The sequence below is a fragment of the Pogona vitticeps genome, chromosome 5, assembly GCF_051106095.1.
Source record: "Pogona vitticeps strain Pit_001003342236 chromosome 5, PviZW2.1, whole genome shotgun sequence".
Classification (NCBI taxonomy): Eukaryota; Metazoa; Chordata; class Lepidosauria; order Squamata; family Agamidae; genus Pogona; species Pogona vitticeps.
The window spans coordinates 25,510,053-25,529,670 of record NC_135787.1 but is presented as its reverse complement, the minus strand read 5'-3'; the positions used below and the strand labels follow the sequence as shown (position 1 = coordinate 25,529,670).

General features: G+C 40.7%; 1 protein-coding gene across 1 annotated transcript in view; it reads left to right on the top strand.

Annotated features, from left to right (window-relative positions):
* The window catches only part of ELOVL6 (ELOVL fatty acid elongase 6), a 92,097-nt gene that overhangs the window by 67,359 nt on the left and 5,120 nt on the right, over nucleotides 1-19,618 (top strand). Inside the window, exons 2-3 of the mRNA XM_020808851.3 lie at nucleotides 11,709-11,840; nucleotides 18,347-18,498. Of these exons, the coding sequence (XP_020664510.1) occupies nucleotides 11,709-11,840; nucleotides 18,347-18,498 (284 nt within the window). The remainder of the gene's footprint in view (nucleotides 1-11,708; nucleotides 11,841-18,346; nucleotides 18,499-19,618) is intronic.

Genomic DNA, 19,618 nt, shown 5'->3' with positions numbered 1-19,618 from the left:
TTTAGCGCTACATTACATCTGCACAGAGAATAAAAGATAAGAAAGGATAGCTGGACATCTCTAGGTGGGTGGTGTCAAAGGAAGGGGACTGTGGGCACATATGAAATTGAGGCACCAAAACTATCTGGTGTCTTTGTGTGATCACCTAAACCAAATACAAGCATAAGAGAGACTGAGAGCTGAGCCACGTCCATTCGATTTGCCAGTGTAGTCCTCAGGCATAAGTTGCATCGGGAATAAGTGGATGTAATTTTGTTTAATAAATACATTTTGCCTTTTATTAATCTGAGAACTATAAGATCTCGGCTTTATCCAGACCATTATTTTACACTGATGCGAGTTCAGAAAAAAATTGTTACTTTCTATCGATTGTTCTGCATTCACTATTCATTCACAGCACAAATGAGGATTCAAAGAGTTATAAAGGAACAGTCTACCCAGGGGCTGGAATGTTTCCAAGGAACACTTTTCTTCCCTCACCAAAATCCCAATCTCATTTCTATTGGAGTTTTATCCACCTTGCATGCTGCTTGTAGTTTGTGAGGCTGGGAGGGAGGGACCTTTCTGGGCTGGGGTAACTGTCAATCTATCCAGCACTAATCAATTGGTCCTTCCTGCCTTGAGTTCAAAGAGATACCCACCTCTCTGCAGAGTTTTCTCTTTCCCTTTGTTTAATCTGTTGGAGGCAGCGTGTTTGCTTGTTTGTTGGCTGCCGATCTGTTGACAACTGTAAGTAATGAAACACTTTTATTCTTTCTCCTACTTAATGCCTCAGGATGAGTTTTTGAGACCTTAAGTGGCAGTTAATAAGAAAGAGGTGGATTATCTGGGGAACTTGGAGCTATTCTCCTCTGAGTCTCTGTACAGGAAAGGGACTTCAAAACTCTGCAACAGTTTCATTTTAGGCTGTGCTCCCATCCCCACTTGGGAGATGCTTTGGAGCAGACCTTTGGCAAGCCAGATTTGGACTGCCCATAGATTGGGGCTGCAAGTCAAAGATTTCCCTCCCCTGACCCAGCTTTTACTTGTGTTGGAACTGCACATTGGACCCTGTGTCAGGCAGCCTATCTGGATTTTTAAAACTCTCTTACCCTGTCTTGTGTTTTACATCTAAACAGTCAATCCCCAACCCTTAGCAGGATGAAAGATAAAAAGGTTATTCTCCTTTCTGAGAGTATTCTTTTGTTTTCCATTCAGTAGTTATTTGAAGTGGATGTCTGAGGGAGATTATCTTGCACAATGTTTCTCATTTTGTGAAGGAAGATAGGAGCAGCTTCTTGCCAGGTGAATTGAAAGTGTTCGCAGAACAATGTAAGCTCTTGTGGAGAAAGTATGAGGTGGAACAATGTCACTGTCACCATCAGCACTAATATTGCAGACAAGTAGTTGTAATTACGGCAATTAAAACACCGCTTTTGTGGCTCGTTTTTGGTTGCCTTTCTTGTGGGCTGTCTCTGAGAGATAGTTGAGTCAGGAGCACTTGGTATGTCAAACTCAGTCTCAGGAAATGGAAGCACCCACACCAAAATGGAAAACTAGAAAATGTTGACCCTAACACCAAATATATAAAGACAGCTTGTGATTTACTAAGAGATAAAAAGCTGACTAAGTGATTAGTCATGGATTGCTGCCTTGTCGTGGCGAAGGGGCTTGAGTAACTCAGAGAAACTATGGGCTATGCCGTGCAGGGACACCCAAGACGGACAGGACATAGTGGAGAGTTCCGACTAAACGCAATCCACCTGGAGTAGGAAATGGCAAGCCACTCCAGTATCTTTGCCAAGAACGCCCCATGATCAGAAACAAAAGGCTAAAAGATATGACGCTGGAAGATGGGCCCCTCAGGTCGGAAGGCGTCCAACATGCTACTGAGGAAGAGCGGAGGACAAGTACAAGTAGCTCCAGAGCTAATGAAGTGGTTGGGCCAAAGCCGAAAGGACGCTCAGCTGTGGACGTGCCTGGAAGTGAAAGGAAAATCCAATGCTGCAAAGAAAAATACTGCATAGGAACCTGGAATGTAAGATCTATGAACCTTGGGAAGCTGGAGGTGGTCAAACAGGAGATGGCAAGAATAAACATCGACATCCTGGGCATCAGCGAACTAAAATGGACAGGAATGGGCGAATTCAGCTCAGATGATTATCATATCTACTATTGTGGGCAAGAATCCCGTAGAAGGAATGGAGTAGCCCTCATAGTCAACAAAAGAGTGGGGAAAGCTGTAATGGGATACAATCTCAAAAATGATAGAATGATGTCAATACGAATCCAAGGCAGACCATTTAACATCACAATAATCCAAGTTTATGCACCAACCAGCATTGCTGAGGAGACTGAAATTGAACAATTCTATGAAGATTTACAACACCTTCTAGAACTGACACCAAAGAAAGATGTTCTTCTCATTCTAGGGGACTGGAATGCTAAAGTAGGGAGCCAAGAGATAAAAGGAACAACAGGGAAGTTTGGCCTTGGAGTTCAGAACGAAGCAGGACAAAGGCTAATAGAGTTTTGTCAAGAGAATAAGCTGGTCATCACAAACACTCTTTTCCAACAACACAAGAGGCGACTCTATACATGGAAATCACCAGATGGGCAATATCGAAATCAGATTGATTATATTCTCTGCAGCCAAAGATGGAGAAGCTCTATACAGTCAGCAAAAACAAGACCTGGAGCTGACTGCGGTTCTGATCATCAGCTTCTCATAGCAAAATTCAAGCTTAGACTGAAGAGATTAGGAAAAACCACTGGGCCACTCAGGTATAATCTAAACCAAATCCCTTATGAATACACAGTGGAAGTAAAGAACAGATTTAAGGAACTAGATTTGGTGGACAGAGTGCCTGAAGAACTTTGGATAGAGGCTCGTAACATTGTCCAGGAGGCAGCAACGAAAACCATCCCAAAGAAAAGGAAATGCAAGAAAGCAAAGTGGCTGTCCAACGAGGCCTTAGAAATAGCAGAGAGGAGAAGGGAAACAAAATGCAAGGGAGATAGGGAAAGTTACAGAAACTTGAATTCAGACTTCCAAAGAATAGCAAGGAGAGACAAGAGGGCCTTCTTAAATGAACAATGCAAAGAAATAGAGGAAAATAACAGAAAAGGAAAAACCAGAGATCTGTTCAGGAAAATTGGAGATATTAGAGGAACATTTCGCGCAAAGATGGACATGGTAAAGGACAAAAATGGGAGGGACCTAACAGAAGCAGAAGACATCAAGAAGAGGTGGCAAGAATACACAGAGGAATTATATCAGAAAGATGTGGATATCCCGGACAACCCAGACAATGTAGTTGCAGACCTTGAGCCAGACATCCTGGAGAGTGAAGTCAAGTGGGCCTTAGAAAGCCTGGCTAACAACAAGGCCAGTGGAGGTGATGGCATTCCAGTTGAACTATTTAAAATCTTGAAAGATGATGCTGTTAAGGTGCTACATTCAATATGCCAGCAAGTTTGGAAAACTCAACAGTGGCCAGAGGATTGGAAAAGATCAGTCTACATCCCAATCCCAAAGAAAGGCAGTGCCAAAGAATGCTCCAACTACCGTACAATTGCACTCATTTCGCACGCTAGCAAGGTTATGCTCAAAATCCTCCAAGGTAGGCTTCAGCAGTATGTGGACCGAGAACTCCCAGAAGTACAAGCTGGATTCCGAAGAGGCAGAGGAACTCGAGACCAAATTGCTAACTTGCGCTGGATTATGGAGAAAGCCAGAGAGTTCCAGAAAAATATCTACTTCTGCTTCATTGACTATGCAAAAGCCTTTGACTGTGTGGACCACAGCAAACTATGGCAAGTTCTTAAAGAAATGGGAGTGCCTGACCACTTTATCTGTCTCCTGAGAAACCTATATGTGGGACAGGAAGCAACAGTTAGAACTGGTCATGGAACAACTGAGTGGTTCAAAATTGGGAAAGGAGTACGGCAAGGCTGCATATTGTCCCCCAGCTTATTTAACTTATATGCAGAATACATCATGCGGAAGGCTGGACTGGAAGAAACCCAAGCTGGAATTAAGATTGCCGGAAGAAATATCAACAACCTCCGATATGCAGATGATACCACTCTGATGGCAGAAAGTGAGGAGGAATTAAAGAACCTTGTAATGAGAGTGAAAGAGGAGAGTGCAAAAAACGGTCTGAAACTCAACATCAAAAAAACTAAGATCATGGCCACTGGTCCCATCACCTCCTGGGAAATAGAAGGGGAAGATATGGAGGCAGTGTCAAATTTTATCTTCCTGGGCTCCATGATTACTTCAGATGGAGACAGCAGCCCTGACATTAAAAGGCGCCTTCTTCTTGGGAGGAAAGCGATGACAAATCTTGACAGCATCTTGAAAAGCAGAGACATCACCTTGCCAACAAAAGTCCGAATAGTCAAAGCTATGGTTTTTCCTGTCGTGATGTATGGAAGTGAGAGCTGGACCATAAAGAAAGCAGACCACCGAAGAATTGATGCCTTTGAATTGTGGTGCTGGAGGAGGCTCTTGAGAATCCCCTGGACTGCAAGGAGAACAAACCTATCAGTTCTAAAGGAAATCAACCCTGAGTGCTCACTGGAAGGACAGATCCTGAAGCTGAGGCTCCAGTACTTTGGCCATCTCATGAGAAGAAAAGAGTCCTTGGAAAAAACCTTGATGTTAGGAAGGTGTGATGGCAAGAGGAGAAGGGGACAACCAAGGATGAGATGGCTGGACAGTGTCTGCGAAGCAACCAACATGAACCTGACACAACTCCGGGAGGCAGTAGAAGACAGGAGGGCCTGGCGTGCTCTGGTCCATGGGGTCACGAAGAGTCGGACACGACTAAACGACTAAACACACACACAAGTGAGAGATGTTTGCTTCTCATTTCCAGGGCTGAGCCAAGGCATTAAAAATGTAATAATCTTATAGTAAATCCCTGGACATTCTTGGCCTAAATAATAAGACAGGACAAGATTTGTTTTTCTTCTGCTGTAAATGAAAAGTTAAAGGGTGTCCACAATCTCAATGGACGGGAAACAGCTACAGGTTGATTGTGATTTGCAGGGGAAATTGGGGAGCAGAGGAAAGAATTAAACACCCTCTGTGTCTGTATTTTAGTCTGTTTTGGGGGGGAGAAGAAAAGCTCTCTTCAGGCTTTGCCTAAACATGTGATGGTTCTGTGTAGAACCAGAGTCAAGACCACACATACTGATCCTGCCCCTTATGTCAGTTCCTATTCATTTCAGAAGAATGGTGAAGAGATGTTTGAAGACTGTTCACTGTTTTGGCACTGTGACCAACCGTCAGTCTCAAGGTAGATCAGCTGTCCCTCCACTCTAAATCTGGTACTGTTGAATGCCATGTCTGTATCTAACAAATCCCAGATTATCCAAGACCTTATTCTGGGGAGGATGCAAACTTGGCGTGCATAACCTAAACTTGGATGGACGGGGAAGGTGTTCCTTGGACTCTTGCCTGTCCTCCCAGTTATGCAGTCCAGCACCAGGGTAGACTGGAGGGGGGAGTAGCCATTGTTTATAGAAACACTTTGGAGGTTGTTAGGCACTCTACGGCGGTGAAGCCAGGTCTGGAGGCCCTCCACATGTCGATTGGGGCAGGGATGGTATTGGGATCTTGCTGGGTTACCATGCTCTCCATAACCCAGCAATTTCCTTACCGGAGCTGGCGGACTTTGTCTCCACAGCATTGTTGGAATCCCTGAGGCTTTTGGTCTTTAGTGATTTCAACATCCATGCGGAGGCAGCAGTTTCTGGTCTGACTCTTGAGTTCTTGGAAACCATGGCTTCCTTGGACATGTCCCAACATGTCAACGGCCCCACACACATGGGCAGTCATACGCTAGACCTGATGTTCTCCACCAAGCGGAGGGAGTGTGGTCTGATGGCGACTGACCTTGTGTCAGTTCCCTTGTCATGGTCAGATCACCACCTAATAAAATGTAATCTCTCAGTGGCTCTCCCTCCCCGCAGGGAGCAAAGATCTATTTTAATGGTCCACCCTCGAAGGCTACTGGATCCTATAGGATTCCAGAACTCTATGAGAGGGATTCCAGGACTCCATGAGATATGGTGGACAAAGCGCTTGACCATGGTCGTGCCACCACCTTCTCCCTTGACCCTTGCCCGGCCTGGATAATCAAAGCAGCCAGGCCTATAACAACCAAATGTGCCACTGCAATAATTAATGGGTCTCTCCAGGAGGGCAAGGGTCCCCTTGCCATTAAGGAGAGACTCATTAGGCCCATAAGGAAGAAACCAAGTTTGGTGGCAGACAACACTGGCAATTATAGGCCCATCCCCAATGTTTTTTTCCTTAGCAAATTGGCAGAGAGGGTGGCTCTTTTGGATGAAACCAATGTCCTGGATCCATTACAGTTGGGCTTCAGGCCACGCCACAGTATGAACATGGCATTGGTAGCCCTGTTTGATTACCTGCTGAGGGAGGCCGACTGGGGCAAAATGTCCTTGTTGGTCCTCCTTGATATCTCAGCCACCTTCGATACCATCGACTACGGTATCATCCTGGGGAGGCTGTCCAAATTGGGAATCGGTGGTCTGGTGTTTGCTTGGCTCCAATTCTTAGGACTGTCCTCAGAGAGTGCTGCTGGGTGGGGTCATCATGGGGTGTGGGGCTTCATGTCATCAGAACACTGGTGACACCCAGCTCTACATCTCCTTTTCTCCAGTCACAGTGGATCGCATTCTATCCCTTCAGCGCTGCCTGGAGGCGGTACTGCAATAGATGTAGGATAATGGACTGAGGCTGAACCCGGACAAGACAGAGGTCCTGAGGGTGGGTGGCCCCTCCATTGGTGGTTTGAGAAACTCCCTCTCTTTTTGGGGGCTGACTCTCACTGCAAAGAGTGAGGTTCGCAGCTTGGGGGTCCATCTGGATCCGGCGCTCACCATGGAAACCCAGTTGGTATCAGTGGTCTGCTCCGCCTATTTCCATCTCTGGTGGATTGCCCAGCTGCATCCTTATCTTGATGTTAGGGCACTCACCACTCTGGTCCATGCACTTGTAGTCTCCAGATTAGACTACTGTGGCACACTCTATGTGGGTCTACCTTTGAGATTGATGTGGAAGCTTCAAATGGTACAGAATGCGGCGGCCAGACTTCTCACTGGGGTGAGAAAATATCAGCATAATTCCCCCACTCTGGCTGCCTTGCATTGGCTGCCCGTTTGTTTCTGCATTTATTTCAAAGTGTTAATGATGACATATAAAGCCCTAAACGGTTTACAACCTCGATATCTAGTGGAACACCTCCTCCCACCTAGATCTACCCGAATCACTCCTTCTAGCCAGGAGGGGCAGCAGAGGGGCCTAATGCTGAGGAAGGCCCAGAGAAAGAACAATAAACTGGGCCTTCTTGGCAGTGGCCCCTCGCCTTTGGAACAGTCTGCCCTCAGAGATCTGTCTGGCTCCCTCCTAGGGTTTGTTAAGAGCAAACTTAAGACCTGGCTCTTTAGGCAGGCTTCCCCTCCTGTCATCACTTCAATATTTTTCCCATCTTGAACTATATTACTATTGTTTTTTTTATTTTATTATATTGTCTTTATTTTATCTATTATTGTTAGCCACCCAGAGTAGACTTCAGTCTAGATGGGCAGAATGAATGAATGAATGAATGAATGAATGAATGAATGAATGAATGAATGAATGAATGAATGTTTGCCCAGATAGCAAGTGCCTGGGGACCTGATTACATGGGCACTTGTCTTACAGTTTGGTCCGCTGAAGGGATGAGCTTGATTGCTTCTTTTCCTGGTAATAAGACAATGTTTCAGTGTGAACCTGCCCTTCCCCAGTGTGTTCCAATTTGCACCTTTCTGGCTTCTTGTCACAGGCAACTGTTTTTTAGGTGTGGGTAGGATCCAGCTTGTGTGATTTAGACTCAAACCAAAGAAGCTGCCCCTTATATCAGTTCCTATTCATTTCAGAAGAATGGTGAAGAGATGTTTGAAGACTGTTCACTGTTTTGGCACTGTGACCAACCGTCAGTTTGGAGAAGCTTCTTAACAATCTTAACACTTTGCCTCTTAATGGTTTTGAGAAATGGAAAACTTCTGTTTCTCTCTGCTTTGAAGGGTGGGAGAGAGGAAGATTTCCAATTTTTTAAATTATTAACATATCAGTGGTGCTTTGAAAGTTTTTTTTTAAATGTCATCTCAAAGCATCACTGATGTGCTGTATCAGTTAGCAACCATTAATAAGAAATGGAAAACTTTGTCTCCTTTATCCTCCGAATGAGAACCAAGAAGAAGTTTTCAATTTCTCAAGATATTCTTGATTTCTCAAGAGGCAAGATTATTAAGAGGCTTCTCCAAAGAAACAGCCAGACAGCTGCTCAATGATCTTGAGAAATCTTTCCTTTTAAAGGGAAAGAAAATTTTGATTGTGCTAAACAGGGTCGCCCGAGGTGCAGTGTAGTTTCTTTACCTGATCCTTGCATGTGGATTCAAGGATTGTACTTCTTAAACAGCACTATTTAGCCATGCCTAGCCAAATCATAATTACCAATAATGAGGTACTGTATGTATTTGGAGTAGTAACGATGTAACAAAGTTCTCTTTCGAAATTAATGGAAGGAGCAGGAACAAAGTTACTGTAATGGTATAATGAGTAATATTTTTAAAATTATTTTTAAAAAATTCCTTAGGCAGTTTTCAAAAGCTTCTTGACAGGACTTTTTCCAGTTGCATGTCATTTTCTTATCAATCTTACCCCACTACCACAAAAGTAGTTGAAAGTAATATAAGAATTATGTGCAATAGAATGAGTATCACAGCAAATTGGTGTTGTTGTTTTTTTCAACATTCTTATGGCCTTCTTTTCTAACACTGGAATACTATACAATGGTGCCTTACTTAACGACGATAATCCATTCCAGGAAAACTGCCTTTAAGCGAAAACATCTTAAAACGAAATAAAAAACCCCACTGAAACTCACTGAAACCCGTTCAATGCATTCCAATGGGGTAAAAACTCACCGTCCAGCGAAGATCATTTTCGCTGCCTGTATAGTGAGGAATCTGTCCCTAAACACAGTGGGGAGCCATTTTAATTGCCCGGTGGCCATTTTGAAACCGCCAATCAGCTGTTAGAAAAACATTGTTTTGCGAGGAATCGGTTCCCGAAGCAAGGAACCGATCATCGCAAGGTGAAATCCCCCCATTTAGACCATCGTTTTGCGATTGCAAAAAGATCTTCATAAAGTGGATTCATTGTAATGCGGGGCAATCGTAAAGCGAAGCACTACTGTACAGTACTGATATACATAGCCATAATATTACATGGGTGCCATGGGCTGCTGCTGTCCCCTGGCAGTACAATGAGAAATCAAACTCCTGATCCCAAGTGGTTTGACTCAGTGAAACTATCCATCCATCCAGTGATATATACGGAGTGTGTATTAAATAGCTGATAGCGTATTCTTAGAAAGACTATGGGATTCTGCATATGCATAAAGGTAATGTATTCTTTATAATGCATGTAAGTCAGAGTGCAGGCAAAGGGAAAGGAGTTTGAAAAATGCTGCCTCAGCAACTCAGTGCAAGTGGTAGCCACTGGATCCAGTTAACATTCTGACTAATCATATCAAGGGTAAGCAAAGTGCCGCCTGGGTCACATACACCACCCCAGGGAGTTTTTACAGCCCCTAGCTCTCCGTATCCCTCTTCTTCTGGCAACAACAACAACAACAACAACGACAACAACGACAACAACGACAACAACGACAACAACAACAACAATAATAATAATAATAAAGTTGAATTGCTACTTATAAGAAACCCCAAGAAGTGGTAGTCTCCCTTTAGATAGGTCACAGCCACCCCATCATTTAAGTCTCAGATATGCCCCCTTTTTAAAGACTCTAGTGCAGAAAATAGCCTGCCTCAGCACTAGGGCATGTGGATTCAGGCAATGTGCCTATTTTCCTAGAGGGCAGACGCTAAGGTTGACTGAAGTCTTGGCTCTGCTTTCCATGTGCTGTTTTGTAATTGGAAGCTTTGTACTTTAACTCTGTGAAGTGCAAGATATACCTCTAGTTCAGACCAACTTTGAGTCAAACTAGGGGTGTGTGTATACATGTATAGAGAGATACATGCATATACACATATATACATATAGAGAGAGAGCATGCACAGTGGTATTCCCTTAAGGTTGCTCCAAATGGTTCTGTGTAAATTGATTTTAATATTTTTTTCTCTCTTTTTTTCCTTTCCTTTTTTATTTTATTGGCTGTGTGGCTTGTTTCTCGGCCATCTGTGAAGTTCTACTGTTTCAATGTACCGGTATTTGCGAAGGCTTTCACGGCCGGGATCTAATGTTTGTTGTGGGTTTTTTGGGCTCTTTGGCCGTGTTCTGAAGGTTGTTCTTCCTAACGTTTCACCAGTCTCTGTGGCCGGCGTCTTCAGAGGACAGCACAGAACACGGCCAAAGAGCCCGAAAAACTCACAACAACCATCTACTGTTTTAGTTTAGCAATTAGGAAAAGTTTATTTATTTATTTATTTATTTATTTATTTATTTATTTATTTAATTATTTAATTATTTAATTATTTAATTATTTAATTATTTATTTAATTTATACCCCACCTATCTGGCCCACCGGACCACTCTAGGCGTCTAGTTGTAATATTTTCAGTGGTGTCTGGAATTGTAATGCCTCAGGGTGGAGTTGTGATTGTTCACCACAATCACAGTTACTACCAATTGGTTTACAATGTTCTCCAGAAAGATACTCATTGAGAGCTGGATAGAGAATTGTCCATTTTAGAGCAGTTCTGACAATTACTGTAATTTCAAAGAGAATCAGGGTAATATGGTTGCTCATTTCTATGCTCAAGCCTTTTATAAGCTGAAGCATTTATAACAGTTTGCTCTTTTTAATAAAAGACTTTTGCTTATCATTGTCAATATTAGTAACATAAAAACTAATATTGATAATTAAGAAACTAGAAGCAAATTAGGGGCGCTTTGCAACTGGTGGCTATGCAATGCACTACCTGGGCATGGGAGAGTAAATTTCACCAGGCTTTGAACTGCGTATTGTGAAAATCTGCAAGTTTTAATGAAATAAATTTCATAGAGCAGATGTGGATGACACATGGACTAAAGTTCTGTTGGTTAGCATATTAAGTCACACTGGAGTAGGCCTATTAGGGAATGTGTTGAGTTATCTTCTCTGTGAGTTCCATTGATTCAAATGGACCTACTCTACTTGTGGCTTACTATGCTGAAGTTTCTTCCCACCCTAAAATTTCAAAAAGAGTCCTGCCTCTCTGCTCTGTACTTTTTCCTTTTGTTTCATCTGTTGTTTGTTTGCTGTTGATCTGTTTGCAATTGTAAGTAAATGAAACACTTTTATTATTTTTTCTACAAATGTCTCAGAGTGAGTTATTGAGACTTTAAGTGCTATTTAATGAGAAAAGAGTAGACTATCTGTTGGAATTATAAGTATTCTCCTCTGTGAGTCTCTGTACTTCTATTATGTAATGAAGGGGAATTTTACCAGAAATTCAAAACTCCACAATATCTGAGACAGCATTCATGAACAAAAATGTATTGAATGAGTGAACACAGTCATTCCAAAATAAAAATATTTGCAAACAAATGTATTGAGCGTATGTACTGGTGTACTTGTTGGATGCAGCTGAAAAGCTGAATGGCTATATTTGGATGACTATTTGTTGTGTTTTTTCTTATACAGGAAAAAATCTTTTCTATTTTCTGCTCTGTATGCTGCCTTTATATTTGGTGGTCGGCATGTAATGAACAAACGAGCAAAATTTGAACTGAGGAAACCACTAGTGCTCTGGTCTTTGAGCCTTGCAGTTTTCAGGTAAGCTATCTGCAAAGGTATTTAGAATTATTTCATTAGTTATACTAATTCAGTGGTTTAAGTAAGAATAGCATGATAAATATGCCCTATCTGTCATTGTAACCTTGTAAGGTTTAGGTTTTTGATGTAATTTATAACTTTTCTACAAATCTTGGAAATTATCCCTTTGCTTAGCACAGGACATCAAACTAGAGTAGGCCCATTGAATCAACTGGGATTTGGTGAAGCAACTCTTCTGTAAATTCCATTCATTCAAATGGGCCTACTCTAAGTATGAATGAGGGATGGCAACATAGTGAGTGAAATGTGTTTTAGGTTTCTCCAGGTCTTTCCACAGACAGAGAAAGGAAGCTTTATTTGCAAGTTTTTTGCGGCTGTATCCAGCAGGTAGTGTAGTTAAAGGGAACTGCATAATAAGCTGTAAACAAGGCTTCCACGTCTGTTTAGCTTTACCATAAGCTGTGGAAAAAAGAGAGAGATTTGCTCACCCTTAGCTGTTGAAAAGTAAAAGAAGAAAAAGAAAAATCTTGCTGATTGGCTTTGCATGCCATTCCCTGAATGAATCCTAGTGCTCTATTTTTTCTGCATCAGTTCAAGTGATCACACATCTATTTTTTTAAAAACAGAAGCCCCAGCAGCAGAGGGGAAAAGCTACAGATTTTGAGGAGGAAACTCTGCATGAACATACACACTTCCTCAATCTAATAGTCTACACCCTGGAAACACCATCCCAAGCTAACAATTTAATTATGAGATATGTCATCCATCTAGAAAAGACTGCCACATGGAGTAAGGCAATTTTAAAAACCAGTACAAAGAGCACTTCTGAAGGAGCCAATGACAACTGTATCATGGAGCTCAAAAGTGAAGGAACACAGTGTCTCCCACCTTTTATTTCAGAAATAATTCAGTCAGTTTTTGTTTTCTAACATGAATGGCAACAAATTAATTTTCCAGTTTCTAACACATAACACCATCAAAATCTAAATCTAAAACCTAACATTCCAAACTCTGAATTCTTATTGTTTTTTCCCCACTACTTGCAACAAGGAAGGAAAACAGCAACCTTCAGGGACAAATAAAGTATGCATGAGAAAATGACATTTTCCTACCTGGCTTTCTTATTGTTACAAATTTCACCTGTCTGTTGCTACCTACAATGGACAGGAACATGCCTTTCAAAAGCTGGAATGAATCAGTGCTGTACAGATATGTTTCTTACCTAGTGAAAGCATCCTATGAGATGTCCCAAATACATTTTTTTCTGTACTGAACCAAATGTAGTCAGTCATAACAAACTGATTTAAAAGAACCCTGTCAAGATTGCTCTAGATTTAATGGGAAAAAAAACATTGAAGGATCTGTACTTATCCAGGGGTCCTGCAGGAGGCAGAATTTATCACTGCAGGAGACTTGCACTTATAGTAGACTGGATTCTGCCCCCCTGTGAACAAAGATCCCTCCTCATTTTCTGGATCCAAACCACTTACTGTAGATGAATTAGAAGCTCTACATTTTATTCCAGCTGTCTAAAAAATTCAGTGTCATGTGTAATGGACTTAAACTATTTCTTGCCTTGTTAAAAATTTCAGCTTATTAAGTTAATTGATTTGCCTCACTATTTTCTTACTTTTCACATAATTTGCCTAGGACGATTTTGAACATTTGAAAATACATCTTTCGCTGCTAAGTTGTCTAGTTGCTATAACAACTAGATACCTTTGATCTTATAAGAATCTTGAGTATTCTTTAGAAACAGGCATCCTGCCTTTTTGGATTATTCTTTAAATCTTCAGATTACCACAGTTAGTCTGCCCCTTGGTCCTACTACAGGGCTGTGTCCCTGGAGGATTCATTAAGGGATATTTAAATGTTACATCATGCTCATGAATTCCTCAAGGACCGCATTAAAGGTTCTTAAATGGCTCCCTTGACTCAGAAGAGATTTCTTGCCAAACAGAATTTAAAGTAAAAAATGAATATTGCCTTTATGTATAAAAATGGGAAATTATCCAGTCTTGTGGAAAGAACCCGGTAAATTGAGAAGTTTCTTAATGAAATAAATTGTTGGCTTGTTCCCATGTCTCACTATTACCTTAAGTAAACTTGCTTGTAAATTGTTATGTGCCATCAAGTTATCTCCAATTTATGACAACTGTATGAATGAATGATCTCTAAAATCTCCACAGCTCTTGAAAACTCAATCGTGCAGCTTCCTTTAGGGAATCAATGTATCTCATATTTAGTTGTCTTCTTGTCCAGCTACATTCAGCCATTCCCAGCATTATTATCTTTTCCAGAGAATCCCACCTTCTCATGATGTGTTCAAAGTACCACCATCTCAATTTCATCATTTTTGCCTCCCGAGACAGTTCAGGCTTGATTTGCTCAAGGATCTGCTTGTTCATCTTTCTGGCTGTCCAGGATATCCACAAAGCTCTCCTCCAGCACCATGTTTCAAGCAAATCAATTTTTTTTCCTGTCAGCTTTCTTCACTGTCCAAGGCCAACATCATCCACACTATTGTACAAAGTAAATAAAAATAAAATGGTGTGGAAGATCTTGGCCTTGGTCTTCGGTGACTCCTCCTTATACTTCATCATCTTTTCTAATTCCTTCATTGCTAGCTTTCCGAGTCTCAGCTTTCTTCTGATTTCTTAGTTGCAGTATTCCTTTGGACTGATTATTGAACTAAGATATACAAAATCTTTAACAATTTCAGTGTCCTCATTGTCAGTGTTGAAGTTGTATCCTTGTTCTGTTTTCATGAATTTTGTCTTCGTAACATTCACTTGCAGTGCTGCTTTGGCACTTTCTTCCTTCATTTTCCCTAACAGTCATTTCAAGTTATTGCTGCTTTCTGTCAGTAAGATGGTGTCATCTGCATATGCTAAATTCCTGAAGTTTCTTCCACCAGTTTTCACTGCTCCTCCATCTGATTCTAGTCCAACTTTCTGTATAATATGTTCTGGGTACATGCTGAGTAAATAGGGAGATGAAATGTACCCCAGTCTGACACCTTTGCCTATGGAAAACTGTTACATCTTTCCATATTCTGTCCTAATAGTAGCTTCTTGTCCACAATACAGGTTGTGCAGGACAATCAAGTGCTGAGTCACATACATTATTTTCAGAACATCGCTTTTCGTGATCGAGTCAAATGCTTTGTTGTAGTGTTTAAAGCACAGTCTGACTTACTTCTGAAATTCTTTGGTGTGTTTCTTTGATGTGCTCTAGTAGCCAGTAGATATTTGCAATATGATCTCAAGTGCCTCTTCCTTTTCAGAATTCAACTTGAAAATCTAGCATTTTTCACTCCATATACAGTTAAACGCCTCTGTTGGAACATCTTGAGCATCACTTTGCTTGCATGGGAGGTTAAAGCAATGGCCCCATAGTTACTGAATTACTTGGTATCTCTTTTCTCCTGCCAACCTAGCAGTTCTAAAGCATGTAAAAATGCAAGTAGATAAATAGGTACCACCTCGGTGGGAAGGTAACGGCTAGTGGGAAGGTAACGGCTAATGTCTAGTCACGCTGGCCACATGACCATGGAAATTGTCTTTGGACAAAAGCTGGCTCTGTGGCTTGGAAACAGGGATGAGCACCGCACCCTAGAGTCGGACATGACTGGACTAAATGTCAAGGGGAACCTTTACCTTCTCTGGGACTGGGATTTATATTGAATGTGTTGGCATAAGTAGAAGCTTTGATATATTTATAAAAGCTGGATTTATTTGCAACAGAGCAGATAAGCAACTTCAAAAAGATAAGAATAATGCAGTGTAAGCATGCTATATTTTATATAATGAGACAAGATGAAATTCAGTATTGATTAATTTCTAAGGGTTATGAGATATTTCATTTTTATTTCAAACATCTGCAGCTCACAAGGTAGTTAGTCCCAGCCTTTTCCTAAGAGCCCCTCAGATATTTTGGACTGCAATGCTTATCATCACCCATTGCTTGCATCCTTGTTGACTGGGAATAATGGGAATAGTACAAAGCAGCTGGGAACATTTGCAAAGTCATACAAGATCCCCCCCCCAACCCACCCTTCTTTATCTAGAAGTAAACTGGACTGGTAGTTGAGTTTTATTAAACACTGGTGATGGGGCAGTGTCCTCCTGATCACCAAGGGGCAGCAGGCTAGTTAAGGAGGTGCAGGAAAGGTCATGTAAGAGACAAACTTCAATTGTCAGAGATGTATCCACCATCTGCTGTCAGAGGCAGTTGCTAGCCTTGCATCCCTTTATTATACCACATACATGGAGCAGTTTTTCTGAGCTGAACAGAATGCTCCAATCCAGTAATTCCATACACCATTGAAGGTCTGAGGCAAGGGCACTATTTCCAGCAGCTAAACAGTTGGAGGCTTCACAGAGACACTCCTTTCTTTCCATCTTGTTTTGAAGCCATTCTGTATACATTTTTAGTTATCCAAAACAGAAGAGATATAAGTACTGACTGCCCGTGATCCAAACAGGGGCATCTCATCCCACAATAATGGGATGAAACCCCCACCCCAGAAAGGACCACTGATAAAAATAAGGATTTCTACCTCAGTCTACCTGAAAGCTAAATGAAATTGTGTGGGATATTGTCAATTTTTGGCACATGTTCTTTTAAAATAATGGTGGTTTTCAGCTCAGCCTCTGGGATGAAGAAGGAAGCAGATGTAAAAGAAAGCACGCACAAAAATCTCTCAATGTTCAAATGAAGTGCCCTCCCTAAGTTTAATTTTAATCAGTTTTAAAAGTTATTAAGGATCTTATACAGATTTGCTATGCTGCAAAGTAGTTTACTATAGCCTGATCATGCTTAATTCCATTGGTGTCCCTTATGAACACATCAATTTTGACAACTCCTGGATATTAGAAGTGCTTACACAGGATTTCTAGCATAAGTCTGCAAGTATTTATCTGCTCTGTTTTGGCAGCAGTTCAGAATAAAACTCTTGAGTACCCTTTCTACCCAAGAAACAAATAAGCTTCTTCTCATCCCTATGAAATATGCAAGAAATTCTAGATAACATTTCACATTGACAGATATGTATCCCATAAAATTGACCACCCAAGATGTCTCTGTGTTTATTATTGCGGAGTACAAGAAAGGAAACCTAACTTTATAACTCTGAAGCAATCTTAGGCCCATTTATTTAAAAAGCACTTGCTTTTGGAGTCTAAGAGATGCATTTATTTATTTATTTATTTATTTATTTATTTATTCATTCATTCATACATACATACATACATACATACATACATACATACATACATACATACATACATACATACATACATACATACATACATACATACATACATACATACATACATACCCTGCCCATCTAGACCAAAGTCTACTCTGGGTGGCTATTCCAAGGTATTAAGAATACCTACAGTCTCATGGTAGAATTCTTTTTGAGCATTTAAAAAGGCATATTATGGAGTTCTTACTCCATTGTGTATTTTCAGATTTTTGCAGACTAGGGAGGGCTTTTTTCTGAGTTTATTGAATAAATGGAATATATGTTGGCTCACCAAATTCTCACTGATTCAATGGGCCTATTCTAGTGCAACTTGCAAGAGGATTCCAGCCATTATATACTCAGAAGTGAGGTCAATTGAGTTCAGTGGAACTTATTACCAAGTGAATGTTTATAAAGCTGGAATCATCTGTGTAGCAGCAAGTCTTACCTCTTGTATCCATAGTTGTTTAGTTTATTGACTAATTCATTTTCATTCCAGTGTTCCCATAAAAGGGAGAGAAAGGCAATCTTGTTTTTTGGTCTCATAACTACTACATGTTGAGAGTATGGGTAGACCAAGCCAAAATCCCAAATCAGTCATGTGAATCAGTGATCTGAGGAAGGGAGTGTTGTGGTGAAGCAAGGTTTTGAAGCCAGGCCTTGCATGTCAAATTTCTACAAATTCTCTAATGTTCTAATGTGGTTTTTGGGTTCCATGAAGGAGAGACATAATTTGCTATCAAGGAACACCATTTTGTTTACTTCATGTGGCACTTATTTAGGGATATGCCTTATAGAAATCAACTAAGCCATCTTAATAGCTACAAGAGGCCTTCTTATTCCCACACTGTGCTAGGAGGCAAATAGCTGTTCCACCAAATATGAACTCTTCACTACTTACAGGTTACTTCATATATACCATAGTACTCACACCATACTGTCTACTTCAGTACTAAATGGCCAGCTTTAAACACAAAACTGAAGAGTGCATTTTCTTCTTCCTTTACTAATAAACAATAAGAGATTTTCCTTTCTTGAGATGGGTATTAAAATGTACAAGATTCTTGCATCTGTCTGTAGCGTTAATTTTCTTGAAAACAATTGCTTCTCTAAGCCGAAGTTTAAAATAGAATCGGAAAAGGCCAAAAAAATTTTAAAATCCTGACTATCTTTGCTAATAACCTTCTGTGAATTTTGCTTTTTTTATTTTTTCTGATGGTACTTCACTCCTTTTTTATATTTTCTCTTCTTGAAGTATATTTGGTGCTGTTCGAACGGGTGCTTATATGGTGTACATTTTGATGACCAAAGGTCTGAAGCAGTCAGTTTGCGACCAGAGTTTTTACAATGGACCTGTCAGCAAATTTTGGGCTTATGCATTTGTGCTAAGCAAAGCACCAGAACTAGGTGAGTGCCTCTCTCTCTCTCTCTCTCTCTCTCTCTCTTTCCCCCACCCGTTTCTCTTTCTTTTTTTAAAATTCATGTGGTGCATCTGGAACAAAAAACAGAGTAAGGTTGCAAAAAGGATTTCTGCTTTGTGATCAGAAATGCTTTTTTTACATTTTGCCTTCAATCAATACATTAATCAGCCAACCATCTCTACCTTTCTTACATTTGTGGTCTCAAAGGATATTTCTCAGTTGTGTAGGTGGTAAAACATTGACAAGCAAGATGGCAACCCATACCCTTGAGAGAATATTTTACTTAGCCTATGCAGTTTTGATTTAGATTATATACAGACATGGAAATATTCTAGCTGTTCCTTCTGCTATGTTCCAGTTACAACTTTGTGTTAGAAAGTTTTGTTTCATCACCAAAAACAAGACTCTTCACTAACCCAGTGAATTGTCAATACAGCCAAAACAGCTTAACCCTTTGGTGCTGCAACAGCTACCTCCCATAGCTATGGCACATTGCTATTTATTCTATAGGGATTCCAATGAAATCACATAACCAACAAACACAGTCTTGTCAGGGGCCAGGCATAAGTTCATTTAAATCTTACCTGACAGCAAACAAAACAAATAAAACATCAACATATTGTCCAGGAAATAGAATGTATTTATAAAACATATTCAAATTACTCAGCTCCTTATGATTGCGAAACTCTTGTTTTTTATTATGACACGTAAGAATTGTGATATGTGAGACAGATCCATATTTGTGATTTTAAAATGTTTTAGAACTGTTCTGAATAAATGTAGACACTAAAACTTTTCCATCAGTTTCATTTCAGAATGGTAAATAACTGTTGAACCTCAGATATGACGGGTTTTATGAATTTATGACATACCATGGTGTTAATATTACCATGTGGCAAATAGTCTAGAACATTCTTATCCAGTGGTAGGGAAAACATTTATCTTCCCCCATGCCTCCTTAGAATTATGATTGGGCGTGTATCTGTGGTAGAGTTTCCACCATGTCCAGAACATTCCAGAGTCTATGAGTTGCCAGTGACTGGATGTGTGTTGTGCTACATTAGGACTGCTGGATAGCTCAGCAGTTTAGGCATCCGGCTGCGGAA